Here is a 17,909-nt window from a genome sequence, read left to right as displayed (position 1 = left end):
CAATATGGACAGGAACCTTGTAGCAGCTGCAGTGAAATGACCAAACATGTTTTGTTGGATGTAAATGTCAGTGACATCTGAATTTATTTCTGAAAAGTGATAAGGTGACTCAAGTCACACGCTTGCTTTAGTTATCTTTCATTCTTCGTGTACTTGTTACTGGAGTGTTAGTGTTAAAATAGTTCAGTTATTCCAGCAATTTGATTAAAGTTGCTGTCTCTTCAATGAGAAGAAATAATTTTCACATTCCTTATGAAAATACTGTGTTTCTCTTCTAACTTTAAATAAGCAGCATGTGAAATAAATTGAGGAGCAGCATAAATATATATTGCAACCTAACTGAAACTGCACTGAGCATTGAATATGGGAGTTTCCTATGGCTTCCACTCATCCCTCCTGGCCATGCCTGCAGAGATTTTGACGTCTTCTGGGACAAGGACCAAGGGTCTCCTACTGGGATCAGGGCTTGATTCACAGGATCTCTTGTGATTTCACTAGATATCTGGCATTATTTGAACTCAGGTTTTCCTTTTTGCAGTTCTTGTGGGTTATGATATTAAATGTATCTCCAGCGGTTATCATAGTGTTTTATGAGGGATGCAGTGGCAGTTCTTTGATGTGCTGGACACATGAAGTGTCATGGTTGCTGCAATCTGCATTTCAGGAGGACTACATGCTAAAAATCTCTCCTTTTTAGAATGAAAGCAAATAGGATATATGTTAAATGGGATTGATGAAAGACGAGACCCTAATGAGTATGTATACATATATATGGAAAAACTAAGAGAAAATAAAATAGATGATAGAACTAAGATTACCAGCAGGGCAAGAATTACGGCTACAGCTCATCTCTACAAGCAAGTGAAAACATGTCTATCATGTAATCCAGGGGGCTGGTGGGAATCCAAGTGAATGATAAATGTGGTTTGTCTGTTTTTTCTCAAAGTCAGCATCTCGGGACTTTGTTGTAGCATACAGTCAGCAGGATCGTGGCAGTCTGGGTTGTTGTTGTTGGATTTAAAACATCACATTCATCACTCTCTTCATTTTTCGTTGCGCTGTTATATACTTAGTGGTTAGCCAGGCGTTTACCTCTGTTTTGAATCTATGAGGAATTCCAAACACTGCATTACTGGAAATTTATGTAAAGTTCTTGGCAAAAATGGGTGAAAGCTAAGGGTCTGCAGATGTCCATTTTAGGGAAGCACATTTTAAATGTAATAAATGCCCAGGAATTGTGTCAGATTGTGTTGTATCAGTTGGTGCTGGGCAAGATGTGATAACGGGGCTTTTGAAGAGGTTCCAGAGGAGTGTACTGCAGTTTGGGGTGGTGGCAATGAATGAAAAGAATTTTAAGTAGTTAAACTGAAGGGAACAGATATTTGGTTCAATTTGTAAACATCTGTGTTCATTTCCAAATTGTCATTTCACCTAATGAAGGAACCTCAGCAGGGGCTCCCCCACTTTTTCTCGGGAGATGCTTTTAGGCTGAGGCTCTTGCATCTGCCCCCTGCCCGAGCTGCATCCCCAGGGATGTCATAGCCCTGCCTGTGCCTGGCCTTGGGGACCATTGACCTGGCCCTCCGGCTCTCGCTATGTCCTGACAGCCCAGACCAGTGCTTCTCCCCTCACAGCATCTGAGGTAGGAGCACGATTGAGCTCTGTTGAGCTGTCTACTCACTGCTGCTCCTTAACATCCTCAACCTTATCAGAATTACAGTGTCAAGATTCTTTCTATTAAGTTTGTAAAATCATTACACTGACCCATTTTCTTCGTGCAATAGCTGTATCGCATCATTCTGATCCATTTGATATGCTGCATAGTTGATATTTTCAGTAAAGTTCTTTCAAAAGCAGTCCTTTGGAGTACCTTTTTTCTCCCTGGAATTGGTGGCAGGAACTCTCTTGTCTCTGACTTATGGCTGGGGGTCAACAGTGGTTTTGTTAAGTGTATCCCAGGCAATAAGTATACAAAGGGCAATAGCAGAGAGCTGTAGCCATGACGGTCTAAAAAGGAAAGTGAGGCTGGTCTGTAGGAGGATGAAATATGTTGTCTGGTGCAATTAAAATGAACATATACTTCAGAGATCGCAGGACTTCCCCAGATCAGTGTGGACTACCTACATAGCTGAAGGGCCACCTAACAATTTCTGTTGACCTTAGCAGCCTTCCTCAGTCAGATTCAGAAACCCTCTGACCTCAGAGTAGGTGAACTACATTGTAGTTAATGACTTCATGCTCCAGCTTTGCTCTGATCAGTGTTTGAATTGGTAAGGGGTATTGACTGGAGCCTACTGTCCATGGTTTATTAGCACGCTGGCCTTGCGATTTTAACACATATGCCTGTACGAAGAAAATAACTTAGTATGTAGTCTGAGAGCTTCTTTCATCACTTTTCATTTAGAGCAGTTTCTAAAAGAGTGTTTTGCTGGAGGAAGAAGCCCAGCATAAAACTCTAATAAAGCAAAACTTGAAAGACACCAGTTCTTCCTGCAGCAGTGACACATTGCATAAACAAACCACTCTGTAATCCGGTAAGGTACTAGTTTTCTCAGGATGCAGGTTCCTGCCATCTGCCCTTTATAGAGGGATTTTTTGTTTATGGTTGCTGGGGAAGGGAACTTCTCCAAAACCAGCAGCTGGCAATGGAAGTCTTCACCTCCCTGTCTGCAGACAGCCCCTGAATTACCCAGCCTTTTGGAGATCCCATGGCTTGCTTCTGGGCTTGTGCGTCCTCCAGATGTTTGTGCACGCCACTTCTCTGGTCTGGCTCCCTCAGAGGAGGCAATGCATTCCTAGTGACTTGATCAGAGATTTAGGTTACTGGAGAAAATATGGCACAAAATATCATTTTGGATTGAGTTTAAGACGATTCTTCCTTTCCTGTTTCATTGTTCATCGCCTTGGGCTCTGTAAGCATATTCAACTTGCAGGCACTGGGGAACCAGGGTTGAAAGACACACTCTTTCTTTTAGGTGACCTCCTTAATACTGGATGAAAGATTTTACCACATTTTTTCTGTCAGAGTGTCCTGTCACGACCAACGCAAATACAGTAATTGTGGCTTGCCTGAAGGATCATTATGCCTGAAATTCAAAACATTTCCTGGTTGTACTCTCCTCTTCTCGCTATAACATTTACCATGTGGAGTAACTTCAACCAGTTGTTCCCTGCCCAGTCACTCCATGTGGCTTTCCTGGATCCCGAGCATACGGCACCCTGTATGTCGTACATCCAGCCATCATAGCTGTTACCAGGTCTGTGACTTCTGGCACAGGATCAGCTTTCTGATGCTTGACACGATCAGGCGTTTGTCTGCCCTGAGGGATCCTGAACACTGCTCATTGCCAGAGCATGAGTTTCTGTGCTGATTGCTGCTCGGATCAGGTTGTTTGGACTTGCTATGCTCTGGCTCAGTCCCTCATGGGGATGCTGGGGACACCGGGGTGCAGCCGTGCTACAGAGCAGACCTGCTGTGGGCGACCAACTCAACAGTACATAAAAAAATCGATTAATTGATCTTTTAGCATTGTCCTCTGTAACCTGCAGAACTAAAATTGGTTTTCTGACTTTTATCTTTACACATTTGAATACAACTTAAAATCCTTGCAAGAAATAAGAGCCGCTAACCTCCATCCCACTGCTGGGTTTCGAAGCCATATCCTTTCACAGCAATAGTCTCTATTACTTATGAAAAGCAATTTGTCAGGAAATGTGTTATTTTATGAAAAAAATACACCGTATTTTCATCTTTGGCACAGAAATATGAAGTGCAAATAATTATTCTCTAGGCAGTTTAATTGATTTGAAATGTTCCTACAGAATACTTAGTTCTGTATAGATTGCAGAATGCTTTAGAAAATAAAAGGACAAAATGTGTTAAAGGCTCCTTAGCTACCTACAGACATATACAGATATTTTAGATTAAAGAATCTTTCTGTTTTGTGCCATAAGTAAAGAAAAACATAACTCCCCTTGCTAAAATTAAGACAATCTCTGTACCCACTCAGAGCATGTGGATATCACTCTAGGTCTGTGCCCTCTTCAGGCATTCAGTTAAACATTTGCTGATTCATTAAATTCATTCCCATTTGGCAAATACACTTAAGCATGTTACTTCTCACGAAATCCATGGCCTTAACAAAATTAGGTCTCTCCTAATACTCCTGTAATTCAGCCTTTCCCATCTGGCGCTGTTTGGTGGGGTTTAGCGGCTCGTACAGGGAGCCTGAGAGCAAAGGTCGCTCAGCACAGCGCTCTTCATAGCACTGGAAATAGAGGTGAGAGAGCTGCACGCTGACGGTGCCCGTGTAGCCCTGGCACAGCAGGGCTGGTTCAGCCTTGTAGCTGCATCCAAGCCTGACGAATGCTCTTTCCTTTGGACTTCCAATGCACTTGGTTATGGCCTCTCTTTTCAGGCTGCATTTTGGTTTTCCACACATCTTTCCATGCTTACCTGCCACCCTCTGCTGAAGGCACCCATGCCCGAGCTCTGCACTGTACATCAGAGATCTTGCATGTAAGAAATCCCTGACACTAGCAATCATTGTGTATTATATATTTGCATCCACACGTAACCTTAAACTTTCCTGCTTTTCAGTAACTTTATAAACTATATTTTTCTCTGTTTAAGTGGCAATAGTCACATTTTTGTTATTTGAGACCATCTTCCAAATATAATGACTTAAAGCTCACGCCTGCTCTACCATTTCCTGCTTTTAGCCTGATGCATCCCAAGCTGATTTCAAGGGTGTTACTTTTAGTTTGTAGTAGTCTGCAGGATCAGATGTCTGGCATCCAGAGAGGCTGCAGTTCTGCAAACACTTCTTTTTCTCCTTTGCTCCGAGATGCCTGAGTTACCATATGAGATGCCTGAGTTACCATATGCCGACTATATCTGGTATCTGAGCTATACGGGGCAAACCTGTCAGGGCAATTGTGCTGTGGGGGTTGTGGCAGAGGCAGAATTTAGCCAGGAACAGTTAGCTTTATCCCTATAGGCGTGTGTCCATCTGTCCACTTGTGCTTTAGCCATATATGCATTTTATCGTGTCTGCTTGTCACTATATAACCATGTTAACACCATTTCTTATAAACTGTAGGCTGGCACTGGGATATGTTAAGTCTTTTTCTATACTTCTGTAAAAGTGCTTTTTAACAGCTTATGAACAATTTTTTTAAGCCAAAAGAATGATTCCAAGCCATTCTCATGTGCAAGAAGTGCTTTTATTTTTCCCTTAAGAGAAAGCCATCAAGGTCTGTAAAAGCTGAGCGGAAAATAGTGTTCTACCTTACAGCAGGCAGGAAAACCAGCTGACGATTACGGCTCGAAGGTCCCACAGTTAACAATCTTGCAGGCTACTGTAGGCCTTTCATTATACGTAGGTACGGCTTCCAGTCTCTGGAGGACCTCCGTGCCCTCGATCAGCTGCCTATGGGGGTGGAGAAAGCACACATATGATCTGCCTCCATCCAGAGCCAGCTCCGAAGCCTCCGCTTGTAGGAGGCCATAACAAACCCAGGCACTGGTTTCCTGCTGACAGGCTGCACCCACACTGCTCTTTAAAGAGTCATTCCTTGCAATGGAGTGACAAACGCCATCAGTTCTGGATTAAGTAGCCCCTAGTTAGCATTTTAGGGGAGGTGAAAATACTATGGCTTTATGCAGCTACATTTATTTAAAGAAATAAGCATTGTACCATGTGCCCCAGCTACAAATGGCCATTACTTTTGAGGAAGAAGGAGTCAAGAGACATGCTGACAGAAGTGACAGTATTAGAGGTGACTCCCTGAGAAATACCTTTTGTTTCCTTCCTTCACAGCACCAATCTGTATCCTGAAAACAGTCCAACATTTTGCAATCTTTATGATTTTCAGCCTGTCCTGCTCCCTCCTGCAGGCACCGGCACAGTGATTAATGCCAGCAGTGCTCCGGAAAGCTTCACACCATATCCCACCCCACCCCATCCCATCCAGCACAGTGGTACCAAGCAGGGAGGACATTGCAGGCAGCCCTTGCCCAAGCAGGGACATCAGAAGGACTGAGCCAGCACAGAGCTGCAGAGTGCCCGGCTGTCCTCGTTGTATGCTGTGGCTGCTTTTTGTTCCCTCAGGATTAAACTCCCACTCATATTTAAGAGGGCCTGGCTGTACGACCATGGATCCTGCACCTTTCAGATTACACAGAGCTGGTGGCAAGGCAGAAACCTGAGGTGAACACCGCTGGTTATAAGTATATCCAGCCAGCAAGCACTTTTGGTTTATTCCCTTTGTAGGTGAGACAGTTATGCTTTTAGCTTCCTTTAAAAATGCTGTCTTCCTCCATGATGTGGTTACATGGAAACTGCACTGTGAATTTCTCTCTCTATGGTAATACTTACATGTTTTGCATCAAGCAAACTGCTCAGAGCAATAATCTTCCTTATTACATTCCTGAAAACCTAAAAATCTTAACAGGGCCAGCCCTATACACTGACCTACTGAGAACAAACTCTCAGCACGCATTCACTAAGATAATTTCTTTCAGCTTGTGAGCGCAGAGAGGAGCCTGGAGGCTTTGCTCAACACCCCCTGTCCGTCAGGGCCCACCCTTGGCTGACCCCGAGCTATGCAGCATGGATTCGTAGCCTTCATCCCGCAGAGGCCCCAGCACCTGCCTTAGCTTTGCTGTAGGGTTTTCCAGCTTGAGCAAGCCAGGCCAGTGCAGAGAAAGGGAGGGATGGGTGTCAAATCTGACTTATCCATCCTCCCCCTGGCCAGAGGCATCTATGTTGCAGCTGCTGGAGGGATTTCATGGACGCTTCCTCCTGGGCAGCAATGTCCTGCGGGGCCAGGGCGACCTCCCGCACACTGCAGTGTTGGCAAGCTTGTGTGTACGTACCCAAAAGCCACGTATTTTTTGTCCAGGTAGGGAGCTGGCTGGAGGGTGATGTAGAACTGCGAGCCATTGCTGTGGCGTCCTTTGTTGGCCATCCCGAGGACCCCTCTTCCCTTGTGACGGACGGAGAAGCTTTCATCTAGGGAAAGAGTTTTGGGATGAAAGGCTGCAGTTGTGTTGCTTCCTTTGCTGCTATTCACCGTAGAGCTTCCTTTGGCCAGATCCCGCAAGCTCCCCCTTTCCATCTTCCCTGCTCTCTTTCCCTTCTCCTTTTCCCCCAAAGGTCTCATTGAGTCTCATGTGAGCAAAGTCTGGTTTGAATCAATGATGTCCTTCCTAAAAAGAGCTTCCCATTACTGCCTAGTGCTTAAGCCAGTCAGGGTGCTCCCAGAGCAGGAGCTTTATTCAGCAGCTGTGGCAAGGAGAGGAGGCAGGCGATGGGAGACGCAAGGCAAGAGCTAGCGAGAGCTGTGAGGAGGTGAAGAAGATCCTCCGTGATGGCTGAGGAGGGAATGGTTAGGGAGAGAAGAAACGGCTCTCAAGAGGGCTGACTGGGGAAGGAGAGGCATAAGGCATGCTTGGGTTTGGGGGATGATGGCAAGAACCTGATTCCTTCTCCTCCATGGATGGGAGCCCAGCTACGAGGTAGGGAGCAGGGGGTGCACTGATCCTAGCCTCCTCCCTCACCTGTCTCTGACCTGATCACACGGAGCAGTCAAGAGCCCCATCGAGCTCTCAACAAGCTTGAAGGAAACTGTAGAAATGTTTAGATTTTATTGTTCTCTGATTTTTTCTAAAATTCTTTTTACCCTGTTGGAGTGCCCTTCTCAGAAACTGATTCATAAAAATGGTAATTAAATTTTAACGGAACAGTTACTCCCTGACCGCTGCCTTGCGGTTTGCAAAATGACTTCAGCAGTCTAATTCTGGAGTAGGATGCTTTGTCCTATGACATGATGCTCCAATCTGAGTGATTCTCTGTAATTACCTCAGTCCTTTCAGCTCATTACAGTAAAATGCAGTTGTGTCCCATTAATTTCAGCAAGCGTTGCAGTGCCCGGACGCGTGCCAAGTGCAGAGTCTCCCAGAACACTACCGGCTGACAGAGGCATCTCTCACCCTTTTCAGATATCAAAGATATTTGCCCTCAGTGTAAAACAGTTTGGCGGGAAGTACTGGGAAAGCAATCTTAAAATAGAAAGGCGTACCCAAGTGAACGCCTTACTCAAGGATGAAAAGCAACTTTTAATTAAAAAGAGGGAGGGGAAGAATTAGCAATCCTCTCCTTTAATACATCAACACGTGGCGTATGTGCAATATGAGTAATAAAACTCTTCCAGGGACACTTTCAAGGCTGACAGATTCCAAATTAAATCCACCTTAAAATTACTTAAGTGATTTTTGATGCATTGTCACCTTCCCACATGGCATAGCAGCTTCTTTCCTGGGTAGCACCGGGAAAGCACAAGCTCTGCCTGGAGGAGGATGGAGCCGGGACCAAAACACCGGGTGCTCGTTTTCCTCCATGGACAATTTCTGCCTGAACAGAAAGTGCAAAGGGTGCGAGATGTGCACTAGCACAAATCTATTGGGTGCCATTGCTGGAAAAGAGGATTCATAAACTTTTAAATCCTCAGTGACATCTGCCTTGCAAACAATTTAACAGACAGTCCTATTTTTTCCAATACGAGCTTGTGTTCTGAGATGTGCGTGTCCCAAGAGTCCAGGCTTGCTGCTATTTCAGGAGCTCCAGCATCAAAGAAGGCAACCCATAGCATTTGCTGCCTTAAACCCTGCACGCTGGGCTTCCACTTCCAGCAGCTTTCCTGCCCGCCAGTGCTGCGACTCAGCCGGGGAGAGTGGACTAGTGACCCGCCTCCAGCCAGCTTTTGCTCCGTCCATCCCGGGGCCTCGAGGTGAGAGTGGCTTCTCCTCGCGAGCGGGCTCTTCAGCGTCTTGGGAAAGAAAGTTTTCAGCTACACTTGGCATTTCTGATCTCACTGTTGGCTGCTGCCCAGCCTGCTCAAATGTCACATCGTTTGCACCATTGGCAGTGGGAAAGCTTTTATATAAGGGAACATAAATCAGTTTGAAAAGTGCTTTAACTGTCATGTAAACATCTTTATGGGGAGCATTTAATCTAAACAGAAAATCCCAAATGTCTATGTTAATTATATAGGTTGTTTTTCTTAAATATTGCATGTTACAATGTTCTTTTCTCTTTACATTTTATTACTTTATACCAGTATGGGGGAACATTTTTTGTTAAACTTAGCTCATGTTGTCATTTCTCGACTTTCACGGTTTTGTGTGAGATTGAGAAGTAACTCCCCTTGCATCCACAGAGTCACGGACCTGCTGGCAGTGATGCCTGCGGTGTGACCAAGCCTGAAAAGCTGCCTGGGGTCCAGGAAATCTGGAGTTAAAGCTGATTTACTTCCATTGCTTTAAATGCCTTTAAACAAGTGGTATCGGGTGCCTGGAGATCCATAGCTAATCCACTTCTGCATTTCTAAGGTCCTGTCCACAATGGTGAGTATTCCAGTTTGAAGCAGGCAGTGGGCGACCATCAGCCCTCATTTAGGCGGGGTTCTCCGGGTGGCTGGTGGAGCCTTGCTTCGCATGGGGGACACCAGAGGAGGGGGACAAGGTTACAGATCAAAAGGTGTCCTTGTATTAGCTCATGCTAATACAAGCAGATAATAATTCTGACTGAAAAGCAAACCCTTTTGCTTTAGGGAGATGAAAGGAAATTCCCAGGTTATTCTGTGAATAAGGTCAGATCAACAACTTGATTTTTGCAGAAATTTGTGCAGTAGGATAGCTGAGGAAACATACCTTCAAAGGTGGGACCATAAATTGACTCTCCTTCATCTCCCTTTCCGGTTATGATGTCTGCAGGGTAGATAAAAGTAACAGTCAGAGACCAGGTTTATCACAGGCCTTACTGGGGGTTGTCAATGGGCAGCTCAGCTGAGGTCAGAGACGTGGGTTGCGCATCGCCCTCGGGGAACAACCTCATCCATCTTTCTGTTTTACTACTGAAATTTTAACAGCCCTTTGGGAAGAGCCTCTGCTTCCATCCCAAGAGACGGTCTCTCTATGGAGAACTATTTCATGCGGTGCATTTAATCACTGCCCCTCTGAAGCTCGTATCTCAAGTGAGAATACAGCATCTCCCCTTCTGGGAGATCTCCTGTGGTGGCAGCGCGCAGCCGAGGAAGGGGTGTCCCGGAGAAGGACGTCTGACGGAGAGAGTAGGGTTAGAATCACAGAATCACAGAATCACAGAATGTTAGGGATTGGAAGGGACCTCGAAAGATCATCTAGTCCAATCCCCCTGCCGGGGCAGGATTGCCTAGACCATATCACACAGGAACGCGTCCAGGCGGCTTTTGAATGTCTCCAGAGAAGGAGACTCCACAACCTCTCTGGGCAGCCTGTTCCAGTGTTCAGTCACCCTCACCGTAAAGAAGTTTTTCCTCAAATTTAAGTGGAACCTCCTGTGTTCCAGCTTGCACCCATTGCCCCTTGTCCTGTCAAGGGATGTCACTGAGAAGAGCCTGGCTCCATCCTCTTGACACTTGGCCTTTACATATTTATAAACATTGATGAGGTCACCCATCATTCTCCTCTTCTCTAAGCTAAAGAGACCCAGCTCCCTCAGCCTCTCCTCATAAGGGAGATGTTCCACTCCCTTAATCATCTTCGTGGCTCTGCGCTGGACTCTCTCTAGCAGTTCCCTGTCCTTCTTGAACTGAGGGGCCCAGAACTGGACACAATACTCCAGATGCGGCCTCACCAGGGCAGAGTAGAGGGGGAGGAGAACCTCTCTCGACCTACTAACCACACCCCTTCTAATACACCCCAGGATGCCATTGGCCTTCTTGGCCACAAGGGCACATTGCTGGCTCATGGTCATCCTGCTGTCCACTAGGACCCCCAGGTCCCTTTCCCCTACGCTGGTCTCCAACAGCTCTGCCCCCAACTTGTACTGGTACATGGGGTTGTTCTTGCCCAGATGCAGGACTCTACACTTGCCCTTGTTATATTTCATTAAATTTCTCCCCGCCCAACTCTCCAGCCTGTCCAGATCTCTCTGAAAGATGAAGAAGATGAGATGAAAGAAGAAAGATGAAAATGCAGCTGTGGTATTATGGTAAGTTAAGACCACTAACTTGTCTAAGAAAAGAGGTTTGATAAGAGAGAAATTCCTATTGAATCAGATTTCTGATGGGTGAGGCACTAAAGAAGCCTGATGCGTCTATTTTTTAATTCTTTTTTTTAAAGAAGTCTGGTTTTGTTACTTTATTTAGACATTGTCTTACACCAGTCAGGTTATGGTTAGTCCTCTACAGCAGCAAGCTTGTAATTTTAGGTTGCTTTTATGGACTACATAGATATCTGCATAGTTCTTCATGGCAAGTAGGAGGTGTATCTTCAAAGTATAAACTTAAAATGGATTTAAGCACTCACATTTGGAGCAGGCAAGGCAAACGCAGGTAAGATGGGTGATAGACCAAAAGGGAGTAATGAAGGAAATGCCTTCTGATACACCTAACTATCTTGGTTTCCCTGGGGATGTTGGGCAGGCTGCGTGACCCATCGTTCGTGGTGCCTTTCTCGTCAGTGCCAAACTCCAGGCATAGCGCTGGGGTTCAAACAACTCACCAGCATGTTTGGAAGGGCTCTGACACTTGGCTAAATGCCTCCGTAAGTTAATCTCTCCATAAAACAAGTAATATGTTTTAATTTGGGTATTCTTAGTGTTTTCATGTTTCCAATTAGTTTCCTAATTACTTACCAAAGAACTTCATGGAAAAGTTTTAACTTTTTCAATTAGGTTCCTAAATTCTTTTGAAAAGGTCTTGGATAACCCAAAGAACAAATTATCCAAACTTCTCCTATGTTTAGAAAGTGAGATGGCTAAAAGAGAAAATGTTTTCTGGGAGATTAGCTTTGTCCTGGAGTTCAGCTACTTCTCCATGGATGAAGACTGTTATTCATGCAGATCATCCCACCCCCCTTGCGCTGTAACTCAGATTTACTCCGGACACCTGGAAGTGTACCTCCTCCTTGGATCCACCCGTTTTTCACGAGGCGATGAAAAAGGGAGTTTTTGTAGGTGAGCTCTCGGCCGTCGCAGAGAGACTTTGCTCCTCCGGCGCACAGGACGCGGAAATTCTCACAGGTCTTGGGACACGCGTCCGAAAAGAGCTGCAAAAGCAAGAAGAGGAAAACACGTGTGAAATTCATAGCTGACAACGTGTGAAACTCCTAGCTAATGTCCACTGACCAGATTCCTGTCCCCCCTCCTTTGGCAGGTGAAACCACCATGCTGGGTGTGCTTGTTCCTCACTTTTGCTTTTTACTTCTGTAACATACCTCAAAGAGCAGCCTCCCGACGGGCTGTTCCTCAATGGCTATCTCCAGGTACACAAACATGTGCTGTTTAAAGCAGAAAAACAAATGCAGTGAGGGAAAGGCCGACTCTCCGCGCTGCACTCGCTTCCTAATGCAGGCCAGGGTCCAGCTGCCCGGCGCGAATGGTCTCAGAAAACGTCTGCGGGATTGTCAATGCACAAGAGCATTTCTACAGTTTTGTTTAAATAAAGAAGTAGAGGATGTTTCATTTCTTCATTCTGGGCAGCAATTATCCCAACAGTGTGTTAAAAGCAAACTACTGGGCAGGGGCTGCTTCTTCATCTTGCATTTATTTATTTGCAATATGCCTATTGCAATATGCCTATTGCAGCCCACACAATACAGGTGGGAATAAATGAATCTGCAGGAATAAACGACTGTGCAGGAATACCAGCCATCCCACCAAAACCGACATTTCTCACTCGTCCCAGCCAGCCTCAAATCTGCGTGCAATCGATGCTCCATCTTCTGTGGTATTCATTCTGGTATGACATTTTATTTTTCCCTGCTCTCAATACCGTGTCAGCGCTGGCAGCGCCGCATCTCATGACACCGTGGCATTTCAGGGGGTCTTGGCTGCAAAAGGAGAGGTTTGGCAGTTGGGCTTTTGGTACCCGAGAATAAAGGTACCCAAGACTTTTGGTACCCAAGGGCTGGGCGGTTTGGGGATTTTGGAGCAGCATAGTTGCAGCATGGTACATCGTGGGGCAGAAACCAAGAAACTGCCACGGCTGTGCTCGCTCTCCTTCCTCCTCGTGGTACCTGCCCTTTCATCAGACAACCTCTCCAGCCACTTACAGACGTTGTACCCTTTGTGTAAAACAGTGCTACTTGCCTGGCTGTTTCTCAGATATTTGGCGTAGAAATCCTCAGCAATCGCTTGGTAAAGTGCCTCAGGCTTGAAGTCACGATAGTCCCACTCATGGTAAGACCACTTGAGCAGCTCCTTCTCGTCCCCCAGCAGCTGGCCATCAATGAAGCACATCACCGAAGAGGCATACGCCCACACCTCACCTCTCAGTTCCTGCATTTCAGAGGGACAATAAAGCCTCCAGAGATCAATTACGCACTTAGTGAAGAAGCAATCAGTAATATCCACCACAGGTAAGGTGGCCTGTGGTATTTTTATGCCTTTACTACTTTTAAAACCACAAATCCCGCCAACTGGAAGGGATTGGGCAGCAGCTTTCGGTGAGGTGCACTGACATTGCATGCAGTTATGTGTCCTAAAGGTCTGGATCCTGCTGCTATGGGACATTATCATGACAAGTCATCTGGGTGTCACTTTGAGGGCAGCTCAGACTGAACAGGAAAAGCACCTGGAGAGCCCCATCCTGCCTTGACGGTCTCTGAGAACGTTAAGTAAATTGGGGTGGAAAAGCTCACATCCGAAATCCGTGGTTGGCACTGAGCTGGGAGAGGCTGCAGCCCCGGGGAGAGGACTCATGCCCGAAACAACCTGAGGCCGCAAGAGTTACCTTCTTTTTCTCCTGTAAATATTCATGCCATGCAAATTCTACTAAAGGCTGTATTACAGGATCTGCAAACTTGTTTGGAAACTTCAGCTTCAGAGCCTATATTTTCAAGGTAAGGAAAAAAATTTGCTTACAAGCAGTTTAATACCCTCCCACACCCTATCCTATCACAGCTTGTATTTCCCTTATGAATTACAAACTAAGCCACGTTCTAATCCAGTTACTGCACTGCACCCCTCATGTCTCTGGCGTAATTCCCGACACTTGCAGAAGTACGTGCAAATTGCTCTAAGTCCCTGTTCGCGGATGTACTGGGTCTCTTGTTTTCGATGAAGGGCTGCTTCACAAATATTATGGAATTATACTGGTACTCCCCCGCCCCTCCTTCCCACGTGAGATGGATACAAGCGGTGAGATACTCAAAGATGTTGCTGAGTATCATCAACTGCATTTTTTGCATGCTTTTTTGCATGCACGGGTCGTCACAGTCCTCTGCTGTCCCGGGAGATTGGGCCCAGGGCCTTGGGGCAAGCGAGTGGCTTGGTGAAGGCTGCAAGGTGAACGTTTTCCAGTCCCTGTTGCTTGTACCATTGCCTCAGGAGCACACCGCTATTTAGATACGGGACATTCCTGTCCATCCATTTAGCCTCATCTCCATGGGGGCTGTGGCAACAAGTGCCACAAGCTGTAGCTTAGAGCCAGCTGAGCTGGCCTTAAAAAGTATAAAGCGAAGAAGTGACTTTCTATTCAGCTCACAGTTGCTGTCGTTGGGATGGTGGCTGGAAAAAGAAAAGGAAAAAAGCCAAGAGACGCACACCCCCTGCAGCTATCAGCCTGGCTTGTCCTGAGGGCTGCTGATAGATGGCAGAGCTTTGTCAGCTGTAAATAATTCTGGGGAACAAGCCTGGCAGATAAACTCTTACGGGCGGGGAGGGCATAAAGGTCAGCATTGCGCACCCCACGGTGGGCTGCGTGCTGTGCATCTGCCGCACAGCCGAGCTCCTTGTGAGAAGTCTGCAAAGCCCCGTGAGGTTTGCAGCTTTTTGCTTTCCCATTTGCACCAAGAGAGCTGCATTAAGGGACTTGTCATATGCTGCCTAGCAAGTCTGGCAGAGCTGTGATCGGCACGACATCTTATGCAGCATTGCACAGATGTAAAATTTGGAGATGTAGGAACAAGAAGGTGAGGATGCTGCAACGGAGACCCCCCTCCCTGAGCAGTGCCGAGCTGGGAGTCTGTAAAGCCTCAGTGCCTGTGCCTGGCAGTGCTGAAGAGCAGAAACCTGAAATTCAGAACATTTTCTTCCTAAGAGCCGCTACCGGGCGCAGGCATTCCTCTGCTTATTTACTTCCAGCCCGCACTGCTCCCCGCTGCTCCCAACTCGGCGCTGGGATTGAACCCTGGGGGTTACCTCTGCTGAGCATTTGGCCACGTGGAAAGCCGGGTCCCGGAGCAGCCCCACCACCGTCACCGCCACTGGCACCCGCCGCGGGCCCATGGCGACCTGGCCACCACGAGTCCGAGTCTGTCAACAGATGCCGGCTCCATGGCAACGCCGGACACCAACACACACACACACACACACACACAGACTCTCTCTCTCTCTCTCTCTCGCATAACTTTTCATGACATCATGGAGCAACGCAACAATCATCACATCCCCAGGAAAAATATGTCAAAATCCTATTGCAGATGAGACAGTTGTGATTTTCATGTGGAAAAGATGTTCTGCAGAACAAACCGATGTTAAATACAATGAAAATTATATTAATTTCTCATCTTAATAACAATGTGCACTTTTTTTTTCAATTATATATCCAAATGGCTTATAAAGTGATAAATTTGTACATAACCACAGAGTCTGAACCAAAAAGCTGATAGCCTCATAGTCAGATGTTTCTGAACTACCCATTGCCTGTGAAAAAATCAGACTGAGAAAGAAATCACAAGTTGCAGAAGGGCTCCCCCATGTAGCCCTGAAGTTTCTCTGGTCCGTGTGTGGCTCAGGGATATTGTCTTACATCAGGGTCACACTTCCATAGCTGTTTTGTTGGGATTTGCAGCAATGTTGGAACTGAAGAGCTCCATCCTCACAGTATCAAAGACGGTGAAGATGATCAGATTCTGAAGGTTTATCTACCATAGCTGCTCCCTTGGCCTGAAAGACCCCTGCACAAGATGTCATCATTTCATGTTATGATGTTGTCCTGCTGAAAAAACGCAGAAAATTGAGGGAGATGAAACAGTTTTGGACAAGGGGCCGTATCAAAATCCTGTGGACGAGGCACAGGTACAGGGTGGCAGCAGACAAGCTGGGGGGTGATGGTGGCTAACTGCAGCAAGCTGCGTGTGCACCTGCAGCTGCGTTTCGTAGGCAGTGACTGAGGGGTGCAAAGGGAAGCCCTTTCCTTCCTCGTCCCGAGGGCCGGCACAACGACCACCGGGCTGCAACAAGCAGAACCGAATTTTAGTAGCCAGACCACATGGCTTCTGCTATAGCCAAAAAAAGTCTATAGCAGCCTTGTGTAAAGTCAAGAAGAGAAGCAGCGTACCCAGAGTCAAATATAGCATCAGTAATGCTTCAGAAAATATTCTCTTCGCTACCTATTTTTCTCTACATCCATATTTTTAGCTTGATATGGATTAATGCAACTGAAGTTTATTGGGCCTTTTAAAATGTCTCTTTCCTCCTTTTTGTACTACAAAATGTAAGTTTTAAAACCAGAGCAATCTACTGCATGGTATTTTCAAAAGAAGATTGATGTCTGCATTTTGTAAATGTGCTTAAATTTACACACAAATTCTGTGCCTGAAATTTAATTCTGCACATACATATGACTCACTCCTGTTATTCCTTTTTCTTTAAAAAAAAAAAAAATTTAAGTGGAATTTTTTTTCCCACTTATAATTTCTAGGCATGGAAATTCTTACTGTCATTGTGGGCAAGAAAGGGAATTGACTATAAATGTCCTGCTAATAGTCAACTAATAGTCAAAGTCAAGAAGAAAAGCAACAATTAGCCAAACAAGCTTAACATTATTAGCCAAGAAGCTGGTAGCATCACTAGCTGTACGGGACTTTTTTCTGCAAATTTATGATGGGCTTTTTTTTAAAAAAAACAGCAATCCAAGAGCCACCGATTATTTGCTGTCTCCACCCATTCTGGCTCTTATTTCTCCCCTTCTTTTTGCATCATTTTGTAATTCGGGTGCATTAAAATCTATTAATCAGGTTGCCAATTATCAAAATTATATATGTCAAAATCTTAAGCTGGATGATTGTTATTCATTTCAGCCTCTTTCTGCTACCTGTTTATGACAATATGATGTTCTTCTGCAAGCTTATTCATATTTCTTAGATGAGCAGAAATGTTTTGTTGGTGTTAAGAGTTAGAGGGGAGAGGTGCTGGCACTGCTGTGCTCCGCCAGCTGCGGCAGATGTGCCGTGCTGCATTCGCATTGGAGAGATGATTACCGTGAAGAAAAGTATGGAAAGCACAAGAAGTGGTACAGCACATTTAAATTATGATACCGAAACCGCTTCAAAAGCCAGGCAGCTAATGTTCTTGGAACCGTGAAGTCCTTTGAAATGTGTACACATGCCCCGACACAAGATCCCAGAGTTTTACTTCTGCGGGATTGTCAGAGGGTTTCCTCACTCCAGACCTCTCCACTTCCTGCAGCTGTGGCCATTTCAGTTCCTTTCTGTCCAAGACAGCATCTGAAAGAGACTGAGAAAGAGAACAGAAAGGTAGACTGGATTAATTAAATAAATCCTATAATTGAGAGAAAGCCCCCATGTGAGGGTCCTCTGTCAGGAGAGCTGATAGGGGTCACCCAGTGACATTTTGGTGAAGGGTGAATCAAATGACTACAGCATCGCCCTGCTGAAAGCTGCATAAAGAACAAAGCTATGCTTGTTGAAGACGCAAATGCCAAATAACTTCACAGCAAATACCTGGAGAGGAAACATTACACAGCTTATCTGCTGAAGCTGCTGAACGACAACAGTGTGCTGTGATGACTAGGGGTGGGGCCACCACCACTGTTTTGCTCCAGGTCCTTGTGCTGCCATAAGTCCTTTCTGACAGATACTATGCAGCTGTTAGATCATCCAGCAGTCGAAACAAAGA

The 17,909-nt window shown here is 45.7% G+C and overlaps 1 protein-coding gene across 1 annotated transcript; it reads right to left on the bottom strand.

Annotated features, from left to right (window-relative positions):
* Positions 1–5,320: 5,320 nt before the first annotated feature.
* PPIL6 (peptidylprolyl isomerase like 6) lies at positions 5,321–15,275 on the bottom strand. The gene is made up of 8 exons (XM_068412471.1): positions 15,189–15,275; positions 13,780–13,875; positions 13,137–13,325; positions 12,263–12,325; positions 11,947–12,094; positions 9,716–9,772; positions 6,881–7,016; positions 5,321–5,432 (listed from the first exon to the last, which is right to left on the bottom strand). Exons 1-8 carry the CDS (start codon positions 15,273–15,275, stop codon positions 5,321–5,323), a joined length of 888 nt encoding a protein of 295 aa, XP_068268572.1.
* Between the last annotated feature and the right edge of the window lie 2,634 nt (positions 15,276–17,909).

This window comes from Nyctibius grandis, chromosome 1 (genome assembly GCF_013368605.1).
Source record: "Nyctibius grandis isolate bNycGra1 chromosome 1, bNycGra1.pri, whole genome shotgun sequence".
In the NCBI taxonomy this organism is placed as follows: Eukaryota; Metazoa; Chordata; class Aves; order Nyctibiiformes; family Nyctibiidae; genus Nyctibius; species Nyctibius grandis.
This window is presented reverse-complemented; position numbering and strand designations above follow the sequence as displayed.

What these genes read in the sequence shown, in the direction of transcription:
- PPIL6 (XM_068412471.1), bottom strand. Translation starts at nt 15,275, where the DNA reads ATGGGCCCGCGGCGGGTGCCAGTGGCGGTGACGGTGGTGGGGCTGCTC. An exon ending in CGGGTGGATCCAAGGAGGAG is followed by an intron (nt 9,773 to 11,946) that starts GTACACTTCCAG and finishes TCTACCCTGCAG; the next exon opens with ACATCATAACCGGAAAGGGA. An exon ending in AAAAAATACGTGGCTTTTGG is followed by an intron (nt 5,433 to 6,880) that starts GTACGTACACAC and finishes CCACCCCCATAG; the next exon opens with GCAGCTGATCGAGGGCACGG.